Raw genomic sequence first — 27,000 nt, 5'->3', positions numbered from 1 at the left:
ATGAGTCACTGGTGAAGCAGATCCCAAGGCCAGGTAGGACCAGTGTGATCATTTAGTCTGAGCTCCCGTGTAATGCAGGCCGTAGAACTTCCTCAAAATAATTCCCATTTGAAGTAGTGCTTTGATCAAAGCAGAAGTCAGCTAGAAGTCAGTCACCACTCCATGACACTGAGGGGGATGGCCAGAGCCCCTGTGCACCCACCGGAACATGGCAACAGGTTGATGCACATTCTTCATTCTGGAAGCAGGTGAAAGGGCTGCAGCTCCTTCTCCCTGGGCTATTCTTGCATCTGCCGCATGGCTCAGAGGATCATCACTCAGCCAGCACTTGTCTCAAAGGTAAAGCCAGAATCTGGCCCCGTCGTGTATCTTTGTTATGTCACCCTGTAGCTCGGTATGTTGACAGTTCAAATGGATGCCACCATCAGCTGCATCCCGCTCGTGCTGATCCGCTTTCAAACTCTTAATACAATGGGGTTCCGAAGACACTGGAGAACAAAGTTCTATTTTAGTATATCAAGTCGAATGTCTATTGGCTGGAAGCTGTGGCCAGACACGACCATATGTTACCCAGTGGTATTACCAGTAAATCCTCATTGAGTGCAAATTATGAAGATTAAAGTCACCTCAGATTTAGCTGCAGTATGTTGAGGCAAATGTATTTTACACAGCCCCATTCAAAATTATGGGAATTGTCACCACTGAAATGAATGGGCTGTTGTTACCTTGCATTTAATAGGCTGTTTCCAAATGTTCTGTGTTTCCAGTTGAGACGCCATAGCTGCAGACTGTAAATAGAACCTGTTGCAGTCAGTGGGCTGGAAAATACCAAGGACAGAGAATTATAAGTAATCACCAGGGCAAAAATACCAAATTATCTGCTGATCTAGCCTAATTCAAAATGTTCCAGGTATTATTTTGCCACAAGTGACAATAATAGATTGGATTATTGCTCTTCTAATTGTGGTTCTCTGCCAAATGGCTCTGCATTTAAATGATTTGAGGTTGATAAGTCTAGACCAGTTTAAAATGGGCAGTGGTGTATTGAAAGCAGTTAACTGTCAGAGGGAGACCTATAAGTCTAACAACTTGGAATAAACATCTCCTTGAGTGTTCTTCATTACTGTTTCATAAGAGGTTTGGAAAGTGGCATGATGCTGAACTTCATCTATTCATGCACTTTGGCTGATGCACTCCAGTTTAATGAGATTAGAGGTTTAATGCAGATAAAAGACTTATCGAGTCGGTACTCCCAGATTTAACACTGGGCTTTCAGTGCTGATTCACAGACAGAGAGGGTCAGTGGAGAGCTAAACGTGTCTAGATCTACAAGCATCTCTGGTTTCTTATCAAGGTGCAATTTATTTTCCTCCCTCTAATGATTCAAAATGATTGGGGGACCTCTCTTGTTGTTATCAGCTCTGGTTTTCTGCAACGTATGTACTGAGGAAATCTTCCAGCCAAATCTGGTGCGGGACATGGCCAAGGTCCTTCTGGATAATTACTGTTTCCCTGAAAACCTGGTGGGGATGCAAGATGCTATCGAACAGGCCATCAAAAGTGGGGAGATCCTGGACATCTCAGATCCCAAATTGTTGGCCAATGTCTTGACGGCTGGTGTACAAGGTGCCTTGAACGACCCAAGACTGGTGATCTCCTACGAGCCGTTGGCTCCTGTGGCTCCAAAGCAAGAAAATGAGGCTTCCTTTACTCGGGAGCAGCTCCTGGATCTTATCCAGCATGTGGTCAAGTACGAGCAGCTGGAGGGAAACGTGGGCTATCTGAGGATTGATCACATCATCGGCCAAGACGTTGTGCAGAAGATTGGGGCTTTCCTGGTGGACAAAGTGTGGAAGACTTTGATGGGGACCTCTGCCCTGGTGCTAGACCTACGCTACAACACTGGGGGGCAGGTCTCCGGCATCCCTTTCATCATCTCCTACCTATACGAAGCCGGCAAGGTGCTGCACGTGGACACGGTGTACAACCGGCCCTCCAACACCACCACGGAGATATGGACCCTGCCCCAGGTGCTGGGTGAGAGGTATGGCAAGGACAAAGATGTTGTCGTGCTGATCAGCCGGCACACCACTGGGGTGGCCGAAGATGTGGCTTACATCCTCAAGCACATGCACAGAGCCATCATCGTGGGGGAGAGGACAGCTGGGGGCTCACTGGACATCCAGAAGCTGCGGATCGGTGCCTCCCATTTCTACATGACAGTGCCCGTATCACGGTCTGTGAGCCCTCTGAGCGGGGGTGGGCAGAGCTGGGAGGTCACCGGGGTGCCGCCATGTGTAGCCAGCCAGATGGAGCAGGCCCTGGAGAAGGCACTGGCCATCCTGTCAGTACGCAGGGCAGTGCCTGGCATGATCAGCCGCCTCATGGGCATACTACAGGACTATTACACCCTAGCAGAGCGGGTGCCCGTGCTGCTGCAACACCTCTCTGCCTTCGACTACTCCTCCGTCCAGTCTGCCGAGGACCTGGCCACCAAGCTCAATGCCGAACTGCAGGCTGTGTCCGAGGACCCACGCCTCCTGCTCCGGGTCACCGTGCCAGGCGAGGCTGCTACCTCACCCATGGAGGAGGAGACCCCGGTGGCTGCTGACCTGCCCGACAATGAGGAGTTGCAGCGGGCCCTGGTGGACACCGTGTTCCAGGTGTCAGTGCTGCCAGGCAATGTGGGCTACATGCGCTTTGATGAGTTCGCTGATGCCTCCGTGCTGGCTAAGCTGGGCCCCTACATTGTGCACAAGGTGTGGGAGCCCCTCCAGGCCACCGAAAACCTGATTGTGGACCTGCGCTACAACCCTGGGGGCCCATCCTCAGGCGCCGTGCCCCTGCTGCTCTCCTACTTTCAGGACCCCACCACCGGCCCTGTCCACCTCTTCACTACCTATGACAGGCGCACCAACCACACACAGGAGCACAACAGCTGGGCTGGGCTACTGGGCCAGCCCTATGGGGCCCAGCGTGGCATCTACCTGCTCACCAGCCACCGCACGGCCACTGCCGCTGAGGAATTCGCCTACCTCATGCAGTCCCTGGGCCGCGCCACTCTGATCGGCGAGATCACAGCGGGCAGCCTCTCACACACCCGCACCTTCCCTCTGCTGCAGCCAGAGGAGGACATCACCCAGGGACTCAGCATCACCGTGCCCGTCATCACCTTTGTCGACAACCATGGAGACTGCTGGCTCGGTGGCGGCGTGGTGCCGGATGCCATTGTGCTGGCTGACGAGGCGCTTGAGAAAGCCAGGGAGGTGCTGGCTTTCCACCAGGTCATGGGAGCACTTGTGGAAAGCACTGGACAGCTGTTGGAGGCTCACTATGCCATCCCAGAGGTAGCTGGGAAGGCCAGTGTCATGTTAAACACCAAGCGGGCCCAAGGTGGTTACCGCTCAGCTGTGGACTTGGAGACATTGGCCTCCCAGCTCACCAACGACCTGCAGGAGGCCTCAGGGGACCACCGTCTGCACGTCTTCCACAGCCATGTGGAGCCCACCGCCGAGGAACAGTCCCCCAACAAGATCCCCACTCCAGAGGAGCTGGCCTACATCATCGATGCCCTCTTCAAGGTTGACGTGTTGCCAGGCAACCTAGGCTACCTGCGCTTCGACATGATGGCCGAGGCGGATACAGTGAAGGCCATCGGGCCGCAGCTAGTGCGCCTGGTATGGGACAAATTGGTGGGCACTGACGCGATGATCATCGACATGAGATACAACATGGGCGGCTACTCCACCGCCGTGCCCATCTTCTGCTCCTACTTCTTTGAGCCCGAGCCCCGGCAGCACCTCTACACCATCTTTGACCGCAGCACCTCCCACAGCATTGAGGTGTGGACCCTCTCCCAGGTCACTGGCCAGAGGTATGGCTCCCTGAAGGACATCTACATCCTGACCAGCCACATGAGCGGCTCAGCAGCCGAAACTTTTGCCCGCTCCATGAAGGATCTGCACCGGGCCACAGTCATTGGTGAGCCCACCATGGGCGGCTCGCTCTCGGGGGGCATCTACCGGGTTGGCAACAGCTCCCTGTATGCCTCCATCCCCAGCCAGGTGGTGCTCAGCCCCCTCACCGGCAAAGTGTGGAGCGTGTCGGGGGTGGAGCCACACATCACCATCCAGGCGAGCGAAGCCATGGCTGCAGCCCAGCAGATTGCCGCCTTGCGCGCCAAGGTGCCTGGCATGCTGCAGACAGTGGGGAAGCTAGTGGCGGACAACTACGCCTTTGCAGACATGGGGGCCGACATGGCGACCAAGCTTACTGCCCTTGCCCCCAAGGACACTTACAAGATGGTTAACTCCGAAGAGGAGCTGGCCAAGAAGGTGGCAGCTGACCTGCAAGCCCTGTCTGGAGATGCGCACCTGAAAATAGCCCACATCCCAGAGCCCTCCAAGGGCCACATTCCGGGGATCGTGCCAATGCAGGTGAGTCTCTCACATGCTCAGCTAGGGACTCGCTACCATCTGTCACATGGGGTCTAGGACTGTGTGCAGCGAGTTAAGGACCCCAGCTACATTCCTGGCCCATATTTCTAAACCTCCCAGGTTTCCCAGGCTCCAGCACAGAGGCGAAAGCCCAAATGGGTATAGGGCATGCAGGGCTTTGTAGGGGGACCTTACTGCTCTGGGGCTGCTGAGCTGAGCTCTCCCATGACCAGTGAACATGGAGGGGTTGCTGGGGGTGGGGGGTAGGGAGCGTACCACTGATTACATGGAAGATGTCTCATACCAGGTGACTTCTGACTTCTTCTCAGATGCTCTAGTTTTGCCACGTTGTATTAAGTTGGCCTCAGTAAGTACATTACTTGCATGACCAAGCCTGATGGCATTGATTTTTCGATCTGAGATGAAGTGGTTGCTCTAGGGGTCTTTAACAAGAGACATGTCCATGCATTTTGTAATCTACCCTTCTGCACGTATAAGATAACCTCACCCACCATCTCATTTTCTGTGACTCCCAGGATTGTAGAGAACTCCCTTATATTGACCATCCTCTCCTAACGGGTCTCCTAATCAACATTAGAGAGCTTGGCCGCGCTTTGCCTTGGAAAAGTGGCTGGATAGATGCTAAATGACCTCAAAGAGAATTTGATTTTTAATAATCCACTTTTGCCCCCGCTGTGCGGTTTGCCTGGCAGCGCTTCTGTGTCATTCTCAGCTGAGCTGCTCATACCCGTGGAGTGCTTCAACAAACCCTTTTATTTGATGTGCTGGAGGGAGCTCCCAGGAGTCACTTGTTAAAATTCCATCACAGATGGACTCAGCCCCTCCTTGGTTACGGCTGTAGCATCCCTGACCCAGACAACTTACCCCTAGGGCTCTTAATGTTGCCTTTGGAAGAGCGCCTTATTTTGCTTTTGGAGCGGACCACATGGTCGGGCATCTTCCTGAGGAAAGAGATCCCTGAGCTTCTACCCTGTGAGGTCTTTGGCTCGTACAATTTATTGTGGGGGGTGACCCTGTGCCATGCTCTCAGCCTCTGTCCCTGGGGATCACGATTGAGCATTTCCAGGGAAGGGCACTTGTTTTAGGTTTGTTTGCCCAGAGGTGCTGCCCCTTTCCTTGGCTGTGAGAAAGAATTTGTGCTAAAAACGGGAAACTAATCAATGGATTCTCCGTTCCGTTGCTCACCCACCTCCCAGTGGTCCTGGGACATGGGCATATCCCAGGCTAATGGGGAACTTTTGTGGGAGCTACTTGCTAAAATATGGGCTACACCTCACTGGTGATCTGCTGTCAGGTCCGTAAAAGCGCCGTCTAGCAAGTCAATCCCCCTACCCCTGCATGTAATAGTTATTTATGAGTGTCTATTATTGCCTGGTGAACCCTGATTGTTGGAAGCAGATTCATAGGATAAAAATCTAACTTAGCACCTCATAGGTGAAATTTCAGCCCCGGTGAAGCCAGTGGGACCCCACACTCAGTAATGCTTCTGTTCAGTCCTGCTTGTCCAGGGCAGGCATTGGAAGAGGTAGGATGGCTCCTCCGTAAGAGTAGAGGGGGAGAATGGAAAGGGGTCAGTAGCCTCCAAGAGGGAACGCATATCTCAGGAGCAGAGAAGGTCTGCAGTCAGCTACGGGTGGCGAGCAGTCTGGGAGCAGACTCTCTCATGGTAGAGTACAAACCAGGAGAGGGATAAGGGCTGGATAAGGGGAGGCTGGGCTTGGGGAGTTTCCAGAGCCGAGAGCAGGAGTGGACTAAGAGCTGGAGATGAAAGCCTCAACCTGGTGACAGGGAGAGAGCAGTAGAGGCTGGAGACACTATTGTGCGGAGCACTGGGGCAGCAAGAGGGCCCACGACGCGCCAGCAATGTAGCCTCTTCTCTCTTTCCATAGCCAACTACAGCAGCTAGCCAAGTGCCAGCAGTGAGTGGGCTCAGCCCAGAGTAGCACCATCGCCCCACAACTCAGATGGGGCCCCCGCTCCCCTCTTGACCCTCTTTGCAGGACGGACATTGGCCTCTACCTTGCTCTAGCTGCCACAAGGGGGTGCTGTCTATACATTTTTCCTGAGAACCCCAGTGCCACTGTCCAGAGAGCACATACCTCAAGGTAACGTTGAAGCTCACATTCCCAAGTGGCAGACTGTAGTAGATGAATCTTTCCCAGGGCATCTTCATTCACTGCCATAATAACCCCTCCAGCTTACTGCCTACATCCTTCCTAAAACGAAAGGCACCAACCTTCAGAGCCAGTCAGTCCCTCAAAAGTGGGGTTTGCTTTAGCTTGACCCTGATAATAAAGCAGAAGAAAGTGATGGTGTGCGGGCGGAAGAAGGGGAAGGATGCAGGTGACATGCATGTAGCCCTGGTTTGGCCACCCCATTGAAACAGCTGCTAAACCAGCATTTAGCGAGTGAAGAGATCTCCTCTGTGACAGCGGCAAGGTCAGTGCTAGCTGGAGTTCCCTGGTGCAGAAATGCTAGTTGCCCCAGTCAGGTTTCCCAGGGGCTAGCATTATGTAGGTGTTTGCTGTTCAGAACATAGCCCCCACTTTTGCTGTGAAGCAGGGTTCCATATGCTCACAGATGCCTGCTCAGCAACCCCGGCTCCAACTCCCCAGGCTTATCCTCTCGGCTGATTCTCTTGTCTCTTTCCCCCCCCAAACCACAAAGTCTCCAAGGACTTTTCCCTTTGCGTACTGAGACGTCCATGTGAATGAACACCCAGGCCCTGTAAGTTGCATGGGGCTGGGGCAGAAAGGACATGCTGCCCAATTTTTCCACACGTGATGTACTAAGTTCAGATGACAAGGATCACAGATGGGGCCCTTTCCTCCAAGCTCCCACTAACCCCCTACATTTGGGGTTTAATTTACTGAGTCTCCAGCTGAGAATAGGGCCCCTAGTAGCCTCCTCACTGCACATCTCTAGTAAGCAGGATTCATTTTAAACAGCAACTGTCCTTGCATCTCAAATCTTCCCTTTCCTAGGTAAATATTACATATGCACAGTCTCTAACCCCAGGGGTGCTTTCTGGGGTATTGTCAGTATTTGGGGAGGAACGAGGGGGTTTACGGACAGTTCAGTGCGAGTGGGGAAGGGAAGCTTATGTCTTTTTGCTTGGCTACACTAATGAATAAAGGCATAGCACTTTGCTTAAAGGGACAGTGTCAGGACAGGGGTAAAAAAATCAATACCTATTGTATTACCAGCAGATGAAAGAATTTAACTGTGGGCCCAGTTCTCGTCTGGTGTATACAAGTGTAACCCCATTAAAGTCAATGGAACTGTGCCAGTTTACACCATCTTAGAATCTGGCTCCTATACAAACCTAATGGACTCTTTGCTGTTTATTTCCTTTTCACATTTCGCTCGGGCTGGACCACGGCAACGCATTGACCCAGATCTCCAGAGCTCTCTTCCAACCCTAATCTTCTATGATTCTATGTCCCTTGCTTTTGCCTCTCTCTGATCCTCACACTCTAGCACAATGCAGTTACATGTAGGATTCACAACAACGCAGCCAGAGCCACTTTTTAAAAAAGTAAAAACACCACACACAGTCTGTTTAAAAGTGCCTGTTCATTTTTGGGTTTTGTAAAACTGATTTTGAATGAAATCCTAAATTTGGCTGCCTACCGTGTACTTGCAAGCTTTCCTTTCTATGATAATATGCCACTGTATTTGTCTGGAAATAAAAATGTTGCAAACTAACTCCAGCCAGAATATTAATTTACAGGACACCTGTTCAAATAGCTCTGTAGCAGTGGGCCGGCTAGTGTGTTTGTGCACCACTGCTCCCTGCTGGGTGGAATTAGAACAGCCCAGTTGTGTGTTTGTCTTGACGCTCTGGCTGGTAGAGTGCTGTGATTACATGAGAACCTCAGTTCTCATTTTAAAAAGAAGTAAGTTTCTAGCCTTGCTGGTTGCAGAGAAGACATGACCTGAATGTAATTCTCATGGTTTAAAAACCACATGCAAGAGAAAAAGAACCCAAAATATATTTTTTTAAAATCTGATGATTTTTAAGCCATCAGGATTTCAAGGCCGTATGGCCCATCATTTTTGGATGCCTGGAACTGGCAATGCTGTTTGTTCATAGTACGGAAGTACCTAGAGGCTCTGAGATCAGAGGCCCATTGTGCTAGGTGTTGCACAAACACATAGTAAGAGACATTCCCTGCCCCAAAGACAAGAAAAGAGTGGGAGAGGAAACTGAGGCAGGGAGCAAGGAAGTGATATGCCCAAGGCCATAGAGATGATCAGTGGCAGAGCCAGGAATTAAACCCTACTCTTTGAAGGCCAGGCCGACATCTTAGTCCTGCATCAAGCCACACCATCTCATTCACGTAGCATTACTATTGTGTGCTCAGTGTTTACAGCACAGGGCCCACAGACCCTATGCTGTTAGTGAACAGCAATTCTTCTGTCACTCAGGTGGCATGGGCCTGGTCTGTTGGCACGGGAAAAATCTCCATTCTAATTCTAAAAATTCTCCATTCTAAAAATCCCCACTGCTTGCAGTGTTCTTCTTATTTAGGCCCAGAGAGCTTATATGTAACAATTCAACCCTTTTAATTTAACCATGCTGTCATGAATTTCCCGTTGTGTAAGAGGAAATAACTCACTACTGTCAGCCACCCATGTTTAAAAAACAAAGCACGCATCAGGCCACTCCACATCATGAGATTTAGAAAGAAAGGAAAGAAAAAAAGCTTTTTATTTGCCTTCCAGCTTTTGAGCCATTGGGATACCCATATTTTCCAGCTTTTCACTGCAACCATCAAGGCCAGGTGGAGATACTCTCCTGTTCACATGACTCCAGGAGCTGGGGCTTTAAGGCAAACACCAATTAAACACAAGACTAACAGTAAAGTCAGGAGAGCTGGTGACACTTCTAACAAGTGTGGCGCTCCGAAATGGGCACAGATTGGTTACAAGCATGTTCAATGAGCGGGTAAGAAGCTAGATCATAAACCACATAAGTGTGAACAAATACAGAGCTTATTTTTAACCAACATGCTCAGCTCACTCTTACTTCTCCCAGATAACTTGTTTGCAGTCCAAAGTACTTACAGTAACATTCCCCTACCTAGCATCCAATTTACAGAGTCTCGAAATATCCAGTTTCCTCTAGCCCTTCCCCCCGGCTAAGGAATTCCACAGCCTCCTTTCCCAGGGCGATGATATAGCTCAAGCCAGCTTCCCCAGCAGTCATATTCCAGCCCCACTTCATAGAGTTTCCCTTCCAGCAAGTCAACTAACAGCTAGGTTTTGATCCTGGTCAGGTGACACCGCTCTAATTACCACCTGGTCCCATTCACTAGCTGGTCCTCTCCTCCCTTAAACACCTATTCCTTAAAGGGACCATGTCATGGAACAGGGTGGGCTGGCCCAGAGCTCCCCCTTACTCTCTAATGGGGCCAGAACATTGTGAAGGTATATTCCAGAAACACATCTGTAGATGGGTTTTTTTCTGACCTCTCCATTGCAAGGAGGGGTTCAGCATTTCTGCACCAGACCAAAGCAGCATCAGAACAATGCAATGAATGCTGGCTTTTTTCTTTAAACCCTGGGAAGATCAAGTTGCATGGCTGTCACAGGCGTGAGTGACAAGGTCAGCAGCGTTGAACTGATATGTCTGCAGCCCAGACAGCGGGGTTGTTTTCCAGAGGGCACAGAGAGAAAGAGGGGCAGAAAGGGAATCCACTAGGCAGCTCTTGCGTTTAGATCAGTAGCTGGTACCAGCAGGGACTCGGGATCCACAGTCAAAGTTTTGGCTTTGCAAAAGGCACTGGGATGGTGGCAGCAAATAGCTTCAGGAGCAAAGAGGAAGAAAAGCCCTGGGCTTCCAAGTAGCACTGCCTAATGGGCTAGCACTCAGGAGACCTGGTTCATTTCCTACCTTGGGTGAGTTACTTCCCCTCCCTGTATCCCAGTTTTAACATGGGAATAATGATACTCCTTTGTGATGCAGGTGGAGATATACTGCTGGGAAGGGGGCAGTTGTACTTGCAGAGGCAAAACCACGATCAATAATGTACATTTACCTTAAACTGTTGGGCTGCATTCAGTCTGGGCAGGCTTTTCTTATCACTGCCATAGCTCAGTGTCCCATCAGCATTTATAAAGGGAGCCTCTCAGCTCTCCGGTAGAGTGGGGACGTTTAATAGGGGGAATAAGGGATTTGCCCAAGGTCACATGGACACTGTGGCAGAGCTGGGATGTGCATCTACGGACCAAGGACGTTGATCCGTTCTCAGAGACGTGCAGGCAAAGCACTGAAGTCTGACTGGAGGAGCAGGCTGTGGCCCCACTATAGACAGGGGTTACAGGGACTAGAGCCCTGCCCCCGAACCCGACAGGACCCTACAACAAGTGTTGAGTCTGGGCTGTGCCGGGTGGGAAAACAACTGGATCCTGTTGGACCCGACTCAGATCAGCTGTCCTCCTCCTGCCTGTGGGGTTGTTGTGCTGGCATCTGCATGCCCCGCTCCTGCCAGCCATTGCCACCTAGTTGTGCTGCGAGTGTGCCAAGGAGTGCTCTAAAATTAGGCCCAAGCAGACCTCACCCATGGACACAGTTCTTCTACTTGTTGGCTACACCTTGTCTTTCATTATTTGTTTTCTATGTTTGCCCTGGAACATCCAGATGAACAAAATAAAGTTAATCACTGCCCTGCATGTGAGATTCCAGACACATGTCCCACATATAAGCATCTTAGCACAAGGGCACCACATGATATTCCTGACACATGTACCATGTATAGGAATCTTAGTACATGGCCACCACATGATACTCCTGACACATGGCCACCACATGACATTCCTGACACATGGCCAACATAGCCTCTTAAAACAAGTCTCCCACATGACATTCCTAACACATGCCCACCACATGACATTTTTAACATAAGATTCCTAACATATGCCCAGCATGGGCTAAACCTGACACATGTGATTCCTCTCCAATCTTATGCCAAGAGTGCAGTGCCAGATAATGATTTTTTTTTTTTTGCAACGCTTTCAGATCCCTTCCCCAGAAGTATTTGAAGATCTGATTAAATTTTCTTTCCGCACCAACGTATTTGAAAACAACATTGGCTACCTGAGATTCGATATGTTTGGAGACTGCGATCTTCTGACCCAGGTGTCTGGGCTGCTGGTGGAGCACGTGTGGAAGAAGATCGTTCACACAGATGCATTAATCATAGACATGAGGTAAATTCTGGGCAGAAATTCACCACATATTCTGTTTAAGTATCATTTTATTTGAAACAGTGAACTCACAGATTCCAAGGCCACATGGGACCATTGTAAAAAGAAAAGGAGGACTTGTGGCACCTTCAAGACTAACACATTTATTTGAGCATGAGCTTTCTTGAGCTATAGCTCACTTCATCGGACCATTGTGATCACCTAGTCCGATCGCCTGTGTAACACAGGCCAGAGAATTTCCCCAAACTATTTCGTAGAGCAGAGCTTTTAAAAACACATCAGATCTTGATTTAAAAATTGCCAGTGATGGAGAATCCACCATGACTCTTGCTACATTGTTCCAATGGTTAATTACTCTCCTTGTTAAAAATGTACACCTTAGTTGCAGTCTGAATTTTCTTCAGAACTAGATTTATGTGGTTCACTGTCATGCCATGTCAGCTAATACTGGGGATGAAATGAAGAAAAGGAAAATTCAGGGTGAATATCCAAGGAAAATTTCCTAACAGTGAGATCTATTAGCATATGAAATGATGTCTCAAGGGAAATTGTTCCATCACTTGGGACATTGAAAACTAGATCGGAAAACTAGGAAATATACCATAGGACAGCGTTTTTCAAAGTTCGGGTCGCGACCCAGTACTGGGTCACGGCATGTCAGGCACTGGTTGCTCTGGTCAGCACCGCCGACCAGGATGTTAATAGTCCCGTTGGCAGTGCTGCCCAGCTAAGGCAGGCTAGCGCCTACGTGCTCCGACACCGCGCTGCGCCCTGGAAGCGGCCAGCAGCTGGTCCGGCTTCTAGGCAGTAGGGCCATGGGGCTCTGCGTGCTGCCGCTTCCCCGAGCACCGGCTCTGCACTCCCACTGAGAGCTGGTGAGGGGTGGTGCCTGCGGGCGAGAGCCGCAGAGAGCCTTTTGCACACTTCCGCCTAGGAGCCAGACCTGCTGCTGGCCATGTCAGGCGCAATGTGGTCTGCAGTGCCAGGACAGGCAGGAAGCCTGCCTCTGTACCCCAGCTGCGCCGCTGACCGGGAGCCACCCGAGGTAAATCCGTGCCCCAATCCCTGACCCAGCCCTGAGCCCCCTCCCCTCCCAAACCTGGAGCCCCCTCCTGCACCCCAACTCCCTCATCCCAGACCCCACCCCAGAGCCTGCACCCCCAGCTCAGAGCCCTGACCCCCTCCCACACCCTAACCCCCTGCCTCAGCCCTGAGCCCCCCAAAGCCAGAGCCCCTCCTGCATCCCAAACCCCTCATCTTCGGCCTCACCCCAGAGCCTGCACCCCCAGCCCTGACCCCCTCCTGCACCCCAACCCCCTGCTCCAGATCAGAGCCCCCTCCCACACCCTGAACCTCTCATTCCCAGCCCCACCCCACAGCCCTCACCCCTGCATCCCAACCCTCTGCCCTAGCCCTCAGCCCTTCCCACACCCCTAAACCCCTCATCCCCAGCTCCACTGGATTGCAGGCATCAACAATTATCTTCAACTGGGTCCCCAGAAAAAAAGTTTGAAAAGCACTGCCATAGGAAACAACCCTGAACTGACACAGCGTTGGGACCTCCCAGCTGTTTTCCATCTCTGATCTCTATACAAGCACTGACTGTATATGCCTTTGTTTACCTGCGTGTGTTGGTTAATGATATATTTTATTATAGGTGATGGTCAAGCGATTCACTAGTAGAACAATAGATGCTACTGTGGGCTGCACTAAGTTACACCAGGGGATCAGTGCAGATTGGTCCAAGAGTGAGGAGCACGGAGGTGGCCCACCCACCCCCCATTAGCCCTCTGAAGCCCAGTTGCAGCAAGGCACTTAATCACATGCCTAACTTTAAACAACAACTTTACTGAGCCGCCCAATGTATGAAAAATGGTACATATTCTTAAGGGTGAGTTGCTGCTGCTCTTTGTCTTAGCAACCATCTACAGAGGTGCAAATAGTTCACTTTTACACAGCACTCCCCTCGGTGGTTTTCTTGCCTCAGCCGTATATGAGGCCGCAACACAACTGGCAAATATTTACCTAAAAAATAAACCCAGTGTCAGAAACGGTTTCAAACGCTCAAGAAACGCACACATCAATTACAGTCAGGAGTCTCGCCGTATTCGGCGTTTTGCTTAAAGCCTCAGCTTCTGGAGTCTGGTGGTTCTATGAGAATCATCTCCGCTTTCATTTTTTAAAAATTAGATTTCTAGCCCTCGTGGGTGCAGCGAGAAGCTGGAAAAGGAGACACAAGCACACGTCAGGGCACAGAATCCAATACAAAGGACCCAATGTTTATTATGGTTTTAAAATCTTGTAACTTTTCAGCCAATCTCGCGTTTCTTTGAGGGGCCCAATGTCTGATTTGTGAATGCTGGGGACTGGCAATCACATTGTTATCTAGGTCTGGCCCCCATCCCTGTGCTATCTGAGCCCCTCACCATCTTTAATGGATTTATCCCCGCAACGCAGAGTTGTTGTCACCAAAGTGCAGACAAGGAACTGAGGCACGGAGAGACTAAGGCCCAGATCCTCAAAGGCTTCACTCCTTTTGATTGGGACCTAAGTGACTCGCCTCCCATCATACAGGAAGTCTGCGGTCAAGCAGGGACTTGCACCCAGGTCTTGAAAGTCGTAGACTAGCGCTCTAACCATTGGACCATCCAGGCTGGATTTTCCACCGCAGCTCATATTCCTAGAAGCAGGACACATGTACGATTAGACACACAAGGCAGGGGAGATGATATCTTTTATTGCACCAACCTCTGCTGATGAGAGCTGAGTAGCTCAAAAGCTTGTCTCTCTCACCACCACAGGCTGGCCCAATGAAAGCGATCACCTCCTCCGCCTTGTCTCTCGGATATCCTGGACTGACACAGCTACACCACCACTGCGTATAGACAGTTAGTTAGTGCTGCTGTATTATTATTATTGTCTTGTCAAAACACTCATCATCCCAGAGCTCTCAACAGTGGGCTAGAAAATTTGCAGCGTCCCCCCCCCACGGATTTTCACAGACAGGAGGCATTTGACATTTTCTGCTCCTTCCATGTCCTGTAGACTCAATCAACTCATCACCATGTGAAATCCGCACTGTAGGGCAGGCAGCTGCTCTGTCATCTCACTGCCTGGCTTCAGGATGGCTTTGAAGCTTTGTCTCTCTCTTCCCCAGCCAGCTGCTCTAGATTTGCATTCTGGGGACTCTCCTTAATAACATCCTGGTGAGAAACGTTTGTCATCCTCCCTACCCGAAGAAAGTGACCCAAAGATTCAGATAGTCAAAGATCGGAAGGGAAACGGCCAGGGATCTTTGGCTGAATTAAAGTGGTCTTGGATTGATGGCATATGAAAAATAATCACTTTAATTTACAAAGAGGCGTTCCTACACCAAAGGGCTTTACAAACTGGTTTCAAGGATCACTTCCCCTCTCTCTGAAAGGGGCGCTGCCTGTGGGGGGAAAGCTTGTAACTGTTTAACAACACTCAGCAATGCTACGGGGCAGTTTAAGACAGGAAGTGAAGAAGATTCTCCTGCAATTGTAGGGGGGAGTTTAGGCAGGCAGAACATAATTGCTTGCGATAGACTGGAACCAGGGATGTTAGTGAAGAGGTTCCACTCACTGCTGGTGCACCTCCGTGAGGCTAAGTGTGGGATTAGCTCTCACCCCCTCCTGTCAGTTGCTCATGCTGCGGCCCTTCTCTGGCTCTGTGTGACTCAGGGTGCTCTCTCTTCATGACTCAGCCCTCTGGCCAGGTCACTCTAGTGTCCCCCCCACTTGTGGGGTAACAAAGTCACACCAGACAAGCTGTCTCAGGTGGTCTTTTGTTCCATGTTGCCAGGTCCTGTGCCACTTTCCCAGTGGCTGGTAGGGGAACCCAGGCCCACCCGCTACTCCGGGTTCCAACCCTATGACTTGCAATCCAGATCTGCTCAATCTCTGTTGCAGTAGCTGTTTTCCTGGGCTCCTTCCTACCCCATTCTTCTCTCTCCTGGCCTATCTCTGGGTTTACCACCAGAGATTCCTCTGCTCCCCGTGGCTACTTCACCCCTCTCAGCTGCTTGTCAAGTTCCCCAGTCCAGGGAAAGACCAGCACTTACTCTCCCCCTGGATCTTCTCCTTGTCCCTGGCCAGATCTCTTTCCCTCTAGGGAGTTTCAGAGTAACAGCCGTGTTAGTCTGTATTCGCAAAAAGAAAAGGAGTACTTGTGGCACCTTAGAGACTAACCAGTTTATTTGAGCATAAGTATCCGATGAAGTGAGCTGTAGCTCACAAAAGCTTATGCTTAAATACATTGGTTTGTCTCTAAGGTGCCATAAGTACTCCTCCTCTAGGGAGTGACTGCAGACCTCCTCCCTGCTCTAACTTCCTGGCTTTACACTCCTAGCCCTGCTCCCACCCCAGCTGGGCTTCACCTGTCATTAATGCTTTGCAATCCCTGATTCCCTTCCAGGTGCAGTGTCTAAGGTTAACTGGCCCATCCTGGCCCACATTAACCCACTCAGGGCTTGTGTGGGGTAGACACCCCGTCACTCACCCTTCCTGCAAAGGGACCAGAGGACACCAGTTCTCGCTGACAGCACGTTTTGAGGTTTCAACTTTGTCTGGGTTCCATACTGGAACAAAACCAAACCTATCTGCATTAAAGCAGAGCTGGGTCTAAATGCCTCAGAGTGGGCAGTCGGGCATCGGCACATGGGGAAGTCCAGGTTCAAATCCCAGCTCTGCCTGATGCAGGGCACAATTTTTCATTCCCAGATCATGCTGATTCCAACAGAGCAGATACTTGAATCTGGGTTTCCTATACCCCCAGGGCAGCACGCTACCCACCCCCCTAGAGAGTGTGAGAGATTCCCTCGCTCCCCAGCCTGACAGTCTTCAGCAAAACTGAAACATCTCGGTTCCAACATTTCATTCTGTCAGAAGTGGTCTGACCCGCCCAGCCTCACCCTGGCCAGCACCTCTAGTAGTACGGCTCTGCGCTCAGGATGGCTCTACACCTACTGACGAGGAAAATGGCATGTGCTGAATTACCAATATCCCTTGCTGGAGCCACAATGCTCTTTAGTGTGAGTTCCTCAGCCCAGCCCAGCCTAGCCTGATATAGAGCAAAATTCCACTCTCTGTTACACTGGTGTAAATCTGGAGTACCTGCATCAGAGTCAGCAGAGTTATTCTCAATTTACACCGTTGTAACAGAGAGCAGAATTTGGCCCATGATTCCCCTTCCAAGCCCTTTCTCATTTCATTGTGGGGGGGAAAAGAGGGGGAGCTCATCTCCTGCCCCCAGCTGGCAGTGAGCTCATAATGACAGTCCTGCAGGAAAGGGACCGTGACTGGAGCCCAGTGTGGTTCAATGGAGTTCATGGTGCATGGCAAGTGGAAAGCTAAGAGTCCGGGCTTATCCATTCACATCCATTAACCATGGCATTGCCTCCTGCACCCCATTCAGAACCCTCCAGCACTCTGCACACCCCTCATTACAGTGACAACTGCAGCAGCTTGGGCTGTGACAGGTACAGCTGGGTCCCTGCGATGTACTGGCAGCAGAGCCTCGCTCTACTCTTCCCCAGCATTTTTCATCCCTAGATCTCCACATGCGTTACAAAGGAGATCGGAATCATTATCCCCATGTTACAGATGGGAAAACTGAGGCACAGAGTGACAGAAAGTGACTTGCCCAGGGTCACCCAGCAGGCCAGTGGCAGAGCCAGAACTAGAACGCAGGTCTCCTCTGAATCCCAGTCTAGTGCTCTGTCCACTAGCACGCAGGAGAACTGTGTTTCAGGCTGATTTGGCTATCACTGACTCCAGCATGAGTCCACTGTGGCCGTTCCCACATTGCGTAGGAAGCTGGGCTGATTTCCCTGTCTATGATGGAGTGACCCCCCTGGATTCTACTAACCCCTCCCTGGGCTGGAGAGCCATTTTTTGCTTTGGGGTTTGGCTGGATTGCACTAAATATCAGTTACTGCCAGACCCTACTACAAGGTCTGTGCCTTCCCCCGGATGTTAAATTACAGCCCGGGAACACCTTGCCCTCACTAGCTGGGGAGCAAGGGCTAAACATTTCCAATACAGTGCACTAGACAATGTTCTGATTGAAAGGAGAAAATAAATTAACTCATTCTCCTCCTCTACACCAGCATGTTGAAATCGGCCCTGGGATGCAGGGCAAAGGGGAAATACTTGTAGCAGCCTCTTGTGACATCTCTGTAGCACATTACATTAATGTGTGTATACGTCTGCTGTGCATGCCGTCAGATATACAGATTAGAGATGCTCCAGACTGCCCACTCGGGGGCGCTTTACACCACAGCACATATGGCATTTATTTACAGGAGAGAAATGGCTGGTGTCATTAATGGGGACATGTTTAAAAGGAATGGTGTGTCTTTGCAGCAGGAGCTCCATCTGGGGTGATACATCTATGACTTATATCTTGAGCTGCTGATGTAGAATTAAAAGGGAGATTCTTAGTTTAAGAATCATGGGCCAAAATTCTCAGCCTTGCATGCCCTAAGTTAGGCACCTGCATGAATATTTAGATACCCAAATATGCCGGCTGATTCGATGTGGTGCTGAACATTCACAGCTCCGATTGGCTTTCATGGGTAGGGCAGGGGCTGAAAATCAGGCCCCTTATTCTGGTGCCTAAAAATGGAATCCAGCGTCTAGATTTACACAGCAAAGTTTGAACGGATTGGCTCATTTTTAAAGGCCTTTGCTTCTGCTAGTAAGAGCCTTAGGTTAATAAACCCGGAGAACTATAAGAATGTCATGTCCCCATTGACGCCGCTTGTTTATTCTGTGCATTTTGGGGCCGGGGGGTGACCCAGGAAAATAAACCAAATGAGTTTCACTTCTTGTTTCTGGTCAGGTTCCCTTTCAGATTCTCAAGGGCCAGAACAGTTCTGCAACGTTAGGGGTGCAAATACTGCGGGGCAGAATGCACTATGTAAATGGAAGCCATGACGTCTAGGCCATATTACTGGAGGTGTGCAAGCAGTTGCATTCTCTGCCACAGCACCCCCTGCCATCAGGTCAAGGTACTGCAGGGGTCCTCACATCTAGCACACCTGTTGCTCACCTCTTTGAGCGTTTCTGGGGCAACAGAGAGTCCAAACATCTCAACAAAAGACCCTTTCACCCTCTGGAGCTACTCCTCAAAACACCTGTCCTGAGCTCTGTCCTCAGCCCCATTCCAGGTACAAAAATCCTGGTAGAGGAACTCAGACCCACCTTCTGCCCTTGGTGCCAACCAAGCTAGGTCTGCTCCTTCAGATATCCTGCTGCTTCCATGGGCCACATCCTACCTCCTAGCCCCTTACACTGCTTCCCCGCAACCTGTGGTTCACACAGTCTCTCTTCTGGCTCGCAGCCCTCTCCACCTTTTCCCTGGGTCTTCTCAGCTCCATGGTCCTCCCCTAGAACCCAGGACTGCCCCACTGCCTTTGCCAGGGCCCACCACAGGGACTAGGTCCATCCCTGCAACCCTCTTCAGCTTATCTTCACCATGCCCTTCCCAGAGAGGGGAAACACCCTGCCTTTTCTGTCCTGGCTCTCCTTCTACTGACTGGGTTCTCGCTCTCTTTGCAGTGAGCCTTGACCCGGTCACAGCTGCCTCACTAATGGTAATTAAGCCACCAGATCAGGCTCAGCTTGGGGGTTGCTTAAAGGACCAGCCAGCCAGTGACAAGGCACTACAAAGCAGACGCTTGTGGGAGGGAGATGGGCAGGGCGGGGCAGTTGTACTATTTGCCACAAGCTTTCAGTTATGTCCTTACATGCTTCGGATGAGGGGGTTTTTTTTGTTTGTTTTTAAAAAGGTACAATATTGGAGGCCCCACTTCCTCCATAGCAGCCCTGTGCTCCTATTTCTTCGATGAAGGGCACCCAGTTCTCCTGGACAAAGTCTACAACCGACCCAATGACACGATAAGTGAGATCTGGACCCAGCCGCAGCTCGCAGGTGAGTTATCAATTGCTCTTTGTGAGAGCTTTTCCTTTCAGGTGACGACAAGTACTCTCAACCTATTTCCCACACCCATGGAATGCTGGTTTCCTAGCAATCCATCAGAAACAACGTTCCCCTACCACTAATGGCCAAGCCTGTATGGAGAATGGAAAAGTAATGAGCAGAGGAAAATGATATACTCCAAATGTCTGAGCTCCCTGAATACTGATCTTAATGTTAAGGGGGGAAATTGCAGACAGTGCTGGCGCAAGGTGCTGCATTGTCGGCCATAATTAGACATGGTGAGTGCTCTGGAGCAGCGTGAATTGGTGACCTGTTTGAGCATGCTGCAAACCCCCAGAACGGACAGAATCCCATTGACTTCAGCGGGAGTTGGATCCGGCCCTACGTATCCGCTATGATGATTGGGGATATCTTCTGGGAGGAGTTCATTTGTTGGTGGCACGGGTTGTTTTTAAAATGAATTCTCTAAGAGAAGCTTCGAGCATGAGGCGGCCCCCTTGCTGATCGCTCAGAGCTGGCTATCTAATAAGCTCCCAGGATTGTCACTCTGTGTGTGGGTCACGCTGACGTCTAGAATGTCTGTACGGTCCACGTGAAGCAGCTACAAGCACTGCCGAGTGCTTTTTGTTCAGAACATCGCCAGGTTCCATCATCACTGGGTTTGGCGACCGTTCCCGACCAATTTGCATGTTCTCTGCTTTTTCTTTACACTTAATAAATTTGAGGCATGCCACAGCCTGGGCTCTCGCCTAATCATTAACTAGAACACCATGGGCACCTATGACAGACAGATACTTAAAGAAGCTTTAAAAGCTTTAAAAAGACTGGATTTTTAAAGGAGCTTAGGATCAGATTTCCAAGTGCTCAGCTCCCTTTGCGACACCTAGAGCTTAGCACCCAACCAGCACTCAGTGTGCTGAACTATTTTGAAAATCTGGCACCAAGAGGAAAATCTACTGCTCCCATCTGGTTATGTAAGGGACACAGCCAAGTCAGTTCAGATCCCAATTCGAGATTTTCTATAAAAGGGTTTGGCAAAACCTCTGATCAATGGAAATGTTGATGTGCCTTTTTTTTTATTGTGCCTAAAAAAATGTGCCTTTTTTTTATTGTGTTTGAGCTCCACAGAAAGCCCTGTGAATGTAAAACATGTCCCCCCTTCCCCCATCCCCATTTTCAACTCAAGCACCCTCGCAGTCTTGTTACTGCAGGAGAGCCCCAGAGGGAAACTGACTCTGCACCACAAGTGAAACTGACTGGCCTTGCTTACCATGTGTCATTTGAGGGCAAAAAGCAAATTCATACCCTTCAAGCTAGGGAGTGAGTGAGGGTTTCAAAATTCTTTCAGGGGCTATAATGCAAGGCGGGATGGGAAAGCCCTTTAATTGTGCCTCGGCAATTTTTTGAAAGTGGAACTTTGTAAGGACACTTGCTCTTGCCTCTCACAGGTGAGCGGTACGGCTCGCAGAAGGGCTTGATCATCCTCACCAGTGCTATGACGGCTGGGGCAGCCGAGGAGTTTGTGTATATCATGAGGAGGCTGGGCAGAGCTTTCATCATTGGAGAAGTGACCAGCGGTGGCTGTCACCCGCCTCAGACATATCATGTGGGTGATACCGGCCTCTACATCACCATCCCCACCTCCAGATCCGTGACCTCTGCTGATGGCACCTCCTGGGAGGGCGCAGGGGTGGCTCCGCACCTGGAGGTGCCAAGCGAGACAGCTCTCATCCAAGCAAAAGAAATGCTCAATGCACACCTGCACAGCTCCCAGTAAACTGGCTGGCGCAGCGAGCTCCCTGCCAGAGGGATCTAGGTGGCGCTTTTCAAAGGCACTTAAGGGGGTTAGGTGCCCAAATCCCATTGATTTCCTAACTCCCTTCAGCCCCTTTGAAAATCGCAGCCAAGGCTCACCGGGGGCGTGACGCACCCCTCTATGGTGGTGTTTCTGTCCTCGTGACACACGCACAAAGTCCATCGTGTCTGCTTTGGAAAATAACGTGTATGTTCCCCCTCCTGTGTCCTGAAGAGGAGTGAGAAATAGATGCAAGGGCCCAATTCCCAGCTGAGTTCATCTCCCGCCTGGCTCCTTGTTCACGTGTTCCAGAAGGACCCTTCTCCACCAGCCCCGGCACAGCCTCCCTGTATTTCTGGAGTTGCATTCCTAGTACTCACTCCCCCAGCTCACAGAGAGATGGGTGGGGAGTGAGCAGGGAAAAGGCAGTGGTGTGACTCTGCCCCCAATGTGCCAGCTGGCATAGCTAAACCAGCAGGTCAGGGTAGGAAGAAAGTAACCACCTTCTAGTCAAAGCCAAGAGCAGATTGCGCCCAGCCCAGGAGCAAGGGGGAAAGTGGCGAAGAACCTACCTTGCCAAGGCACAATTCCCTCGCTGGGCTCATCCTGGGCTGGTGCAGTTACATGCTTCTCTTGGCACGGAGTTAGTTAAGGGACAAGCGAGCCCATAGCACCCAAGTATGGTAATTGACATGAGCCCCAATCAACTCAATACATCTCTGAACTTCAGGAACCCTCTGATCTAGTAGTTTGTCTGCCTGTGTAGGGATTTATACATACCCTCCGCTCACTGCAATCTGGGTCTGAACTCTGTTGCTCAATCCCATCTCCACTAAATACCTGTCTGAAGGCCCTGAAGAAAGTAGATGAGCTAGCGTAGGCACCCAGGTTTGGAAACTGGTCTTCAGAAGCTGAGTTAAACGTCGCCTTTCTGCAGTATGTAGTGGTTACACGTTGGGTTTGTTGAAACTCAGCGTGCAGATTTAAAAAGAAAAAAAATGCTGTGTTTTAAACACCGAATCACGAAGAATATATTAAAAGATTGACCTGGAAGGAGTTTTAACCATCAAATAGACTTTGTACCATTTCTGTGATGTTCACCTTTTCAACATCACTCAGTGAAACCAAAGACTGTTCAGACTTCGCTTTCCATTCATTTTCATGGCTGGGTTTCTTGACGCTGCAGGGGGCTGTTTAAATGGATAAAAGTTTGTACAGGACCTTAGCTAGTCAAAGCACTATATAAATGACAAGTATTAAAAACACTAAATCTGGCAATGCCCACAGTTGTCAATGCATTCATAAAAAACACCATGAAAATATTTGTATCCGTACTAGGTTTTGAAAAAGCCCCTTTGAAGTCTAAAGAAAAGGAGTACTTGTGGCACTTTAGAGACTAACCAATTTATTTGAGCATGAGCTTTCGTGAGCTACAGCTCACTACATCCGATGAAGTGAGCTGTAGCTCACGAAAGCTTATGCTCAAATAAATTGGTTAGTCTCTAAGGTGCCACAAGTACGCCTTTTCTTTTTGCGAATACAGACTAACACGGCTGTTACTCTGAAACCTTTGAAGTCTAAATGAGCTAGCTTTGCTTCTTTTGTTTTCCGAAACACAAGTCTATATTTCCATGTGAACAAAGGTCATCAAGTGTGAATGCTCCTATTTGCTGTTACTTACTGGCTATTTATTAATTATTTTCCTGTTTTAAAAATTTCAGTCATCCCGTCAGGGGCCAGAAATTCTGCCATGTGACTTAAGTGACAGCACTAATAGCAAATAGAGTTAATTCGTCAAAACACACCCGTGGACCAAAATTTGTTCCCATGAACTACATGGTGATGATTTACAAATGACAGACGCATGACGGAAAATGGGATCAGTCTGGGAAAAGAAACAAAAAAGTTGCATTTTCTAAGCTAATCTATTTGCAATGGATAACTCAGCCAGCTCTGCTGAATCCCACTGGATTTGTCTTCACTAGAAAGTTAGGTCATGTGAGAACATGACCTTGAAGAGTTGTGTTAACTTACACAATGTTAACCATGATTTAACACTTAATGGACACAAGTACAATTGTGTTTAACACCCCGTCAGCTAGTCATGGTTCACCTCTACAGGGCTTAAAATGGACCAGCTGATGGGGTGTTAAACATGACTTGTCCCTGTCTACACTGACTGCTAAGTCATGATCATCATCATCTATGTTAATACAATGCCCCAAGGTAGTGTTCTAACACAACCTAATTTCTCAACAAGAAAGACGAGGGCCATTGAAAACCATTTGTATGAAGAGAGATTGAAAAGGCTGAGGCTGTTAACCAGAGAGAAGAGATGAATAAAAGGGGATGTGATAAAAATACTCAAGATAATGCATGGGGAAGAGAAGGTAGCCCAGGAGTTCCTGTTTCCCATCTCATAATCCACAAACAATGAAACTGAAAGGAGGCAAATTCAAAATAGAGAAAAAGGAAAGACTTGGAAAGGGAAGCCTGTGGAACTCATTGCCACAAGATGTCATTGAGGCCAAGAGCATAGCAGGATTCAGAAAAGGACTGAACACTTCTATAAACAATTGTAACATCAGGCATTATAATGGTAAATACTAAAAAAACTTTGATGTAAACTCTAAAGATGGAGGGTTTAGATCCCATCCAATCTCCAATGGCTGGGAGTCAGAAAGAAGTTTGTCCTGAGGCAGGTGTCCCACAACTGGCTGCTGTAGGGACCTTGAACCTTCCTCTGAAGCATCTGGTGCTGGAGACAGGATACTGGGCTAGTCTGGGAAGTGCCATGTTCCTCGTAGAGAGGAGCCCTGGGAGCAAAGGCACCACGCAGGGTTGTCTCCCAGACAGCGATGGACATCCGAGAGCACACAACCCCATCCTGAGCAGCGCGTGCCCCAGGCGGGGTTTGTACCATGGGGGAGGTGGGAGGGAGAGACAGGAAATGGAAAACGGAGTACCCTAGGGGTTGGTCTTGGGGCTGGTTTTGTTCAACATCTTCATTAATGATCTGGAGGATGGTGTGGATTGCACCCTCAGCAAGTTTGCAGATGACACTAAGCTATGGGGAGAGGTAGATATGCTGGAGGGTAGGGACAGGGTCCAGAGTGACCTAGACAAATTGGAGGATTGGTCTAAAAGAAATCTGATGAGGTTCAATAAGGACAAGTGCAGAGTCCTGCACTTAGGAAGGAAGAATCCCATGCACCGCTACAGGCTGGGGACCGACTGGCTAAGCGGCAGTTCTGCAGAAAAGGACCTGGGGATTACAATGGATGAGAAGCTGGATATGAGACAACAGAGTGCCCTTGTTGCCAAGAAGGCTAACGGCATATTGGGCTGCATTAGTGGGAGCACTGCCAGCGGATGGAGGGAAGTGATTATTCCTCTCTATTCGGCACTGGTGAGGCCACATTGGGAGTATTGCGTCCAGTTTTGGGCCCCTCACTACAGAAAGGATGTGGACAAATTGGAGAGAGTCCAGCGGAGGGCAATGAAAATGATTAGGGGGCTGCGGCACATGACATATGAGGAGAGGCTGAGGGAACTGGGCTTGTTTGGTCTGCAGAAGAGAAGAGTGAAGGGGGATTTGATAGCAGCCTTCAACTACCTGAAGTGGGGGGGTCCAAAGAGGATGGAGCTCAGCTGTACTCAGTGGTGGCAGATGACAAAACGAGGAGTAATGGTCTCAAGTTGCAGTGGGGGAGGTCTAGGTTGGAAATTAGGAAAAAACTATTTCCCTAGGAGGGTGGTGAAGCACTGGAATGGGTTACCTAGAGAGGTGGTGGAATCTCCATCCTCAGAGGTTTTTAAGGCCCGGCTTGACAAAGCCCTGGCTGAGATGATTTAGGTGGGGATTGGTCCTGCTTTGAGCAGGGGGTTGGACTAGATGACCTCCTGAGGTCTCTTCCTACCCTAATCTTCTATGATTCTAAGGGGCCAATAAGGGCGAAGAGAGAGATGAGGGAAGGGATGAAGCAAGTGGGGGAGTGAACACACTGAGGAGACGGGCTCAGAGGCAGGCAAAGGGCAAACCAGAGGCAGAATGTGTGGAGGGACAGGGGGAGGGGAGCGAAGGGCTGGAGAGAGAGGCTGAGGGGAAGGGAGGGAATGGGAGCAGGAAGGGGAGTGAAAGGGGCCACATGGTGGGAAGGAAAAGGGCAGAGCGGGGAGGAGAGGAGATGGACCAGGATGGGGGGCAGCTATCACTGTCTCACTTGGGCACTGCAAGTTTCTCTCTTCCTGCACTATGAAGGTCATGGGCCAGATCCCCAGCTGGTGTAAATCAGCATTGCTCCCATGAAGCCTGTGCAACTCAGCTGGTGCCCACCAGCCAAGGTTTACAGCTGGCAAGGCAAGTGGGCCAGAGTGGCCGCATTCAGCGCCGACAGCTGCCGGGGCTCAGGACAGGATGCATGCTGCAGTCCCTGCATCTCAGGGCAGGGGCATCCTGCAGCTCTGGCGGAGATTACTGTGTCACAGTGAAGAGCCGCTGCTCCCAGCGGGGAACGGGTCCCCTCTCACCCATCCTTCAGATTCCCTGCCTGGTAGTTTCCCTTTTCTTGGGTCCATCTGACTCTCGCTGCTCGGGGACGCTGGCCCCAGGTTCCTTAGCCCGAGCACACAGGGCAGGCGACAGGAACTGTGTTCTGTGGGCCCGGACAGGAAAAGGGACTGTGTATGGATGGCAACCTGGAGCAGTGGACAGGATGCTGGGCTGGAGGCAGAAGAAGCAGGCTCCATCCCCAGCTCTGCCATTGACTGGCTGGAGGATCCTGAGCAAGACACTTGTGGCCACATTTGCCAGAGTGGCCTCTGATTTGGGGTGCCTCAGTTTCCCACACTGCAGCCATATGACAGCTCTGAAATGGAGCTGTGAGCTGACAGGGGGGAGCCCTCAGGCCTGAAGAGCCCCCCTAGGGCCAATGGAGACAGCAGAGATCTCCCACTGCCTTCCTGCAACCCCAACCACCAGCACTTGTTCAGAGAGCTCTGCCTGAGTCTACTGACCTCCATCTTTGGGCTCCCCTAGTGCCACCCACTTCCAAAGGGGCTAGGAGTCCTGGCATGTTACTGGGGTCAGCAGCTCAGAGCACAGGGACTGGTCTCCCTGACCCCCACCCCTTCTGGGGACCGCAGATTTCCACCAAGGAATGGCTGCCGCTTGATTTATTAGCTCTTTGCGGCTATGGACAGAGACAGTCTCATTCCCTGGATAGTGACCTTGGTGCCTCCGTCTCTGACCACAGCACAACAGCCCTGGGACCACACCTCCCAGCCAAACACCAGCTAATTCACTCAGCCTCCCAACTCCCCTGCGACTCACGTCTCCCAATTGACTGACTGAGACAGAGAGGCCCAGGGAGGTAGCGGCAGAGCCGGGGCGGAACGCAGAGCTGCTGACCTTCGGTCACAGCCTTTCTTCTCCAGCTTAAAAATCCTGCTCCTTTCCTCCTTCACTCGGGCCCGAGAGGGATGCACAGAGCTGCACTGGACTTAGTCCTCAACCCCTGCGTTAAGTCCCTCCACCGCCCCAGCCCCCTCTCTGCTCCCCGGAGTGCCGGC

General features: G+C 50.4%; 1 protein-coding gene across 1 annotated transcript; it reads left to right on the top strand.

Annotated features, from left to right (window-relative positions):
• Positions 1-1,318: 1,318 nt before the first annotated feature.
• Positions 1,319-22,699, top strand: RBP3 (retinol binding protein 3). Its single transcript, XM_048859055.2, has 4 exons — positions 1,319-4,436; positions 11,482-11,672; positions 19,483-19,625; positions 21,083-22,699. The coding sequence occupies exons 1-4, from the start codon at positions 1,389-1,391 to the stop codon at positions 21,409-21,411; spliced, it is 3,711 nt and encodes a 1,236-aa protein (XP_048715012.1). The 5' UTR covers positions 1,319-1,388; the 3' UTR covers positions 21,412-22,699.
• Positions 22,700-27,000: the final 4,301 nt, after the last annotated feature.

Source organism: Caretta caretta, chromosome 7 (assembly GCF_965140235.1).
Source record: "Caretta caretta isolate rCarCar2 chromosome 7, rCarCar1.hap1, whole genome shotgun sequence".
Taxonomy (NCBI): domain Eukaryota; kingdom Metazoa; phylum Chordata; order Testudines; family Cheloniidae; genus Caretta; species Caretta caretta.
The sequence above is the reverse complement of the archived record's forward strand: the minus strand, read 5'-3'. Positions and strand labels throughout refer to the sequence as shown.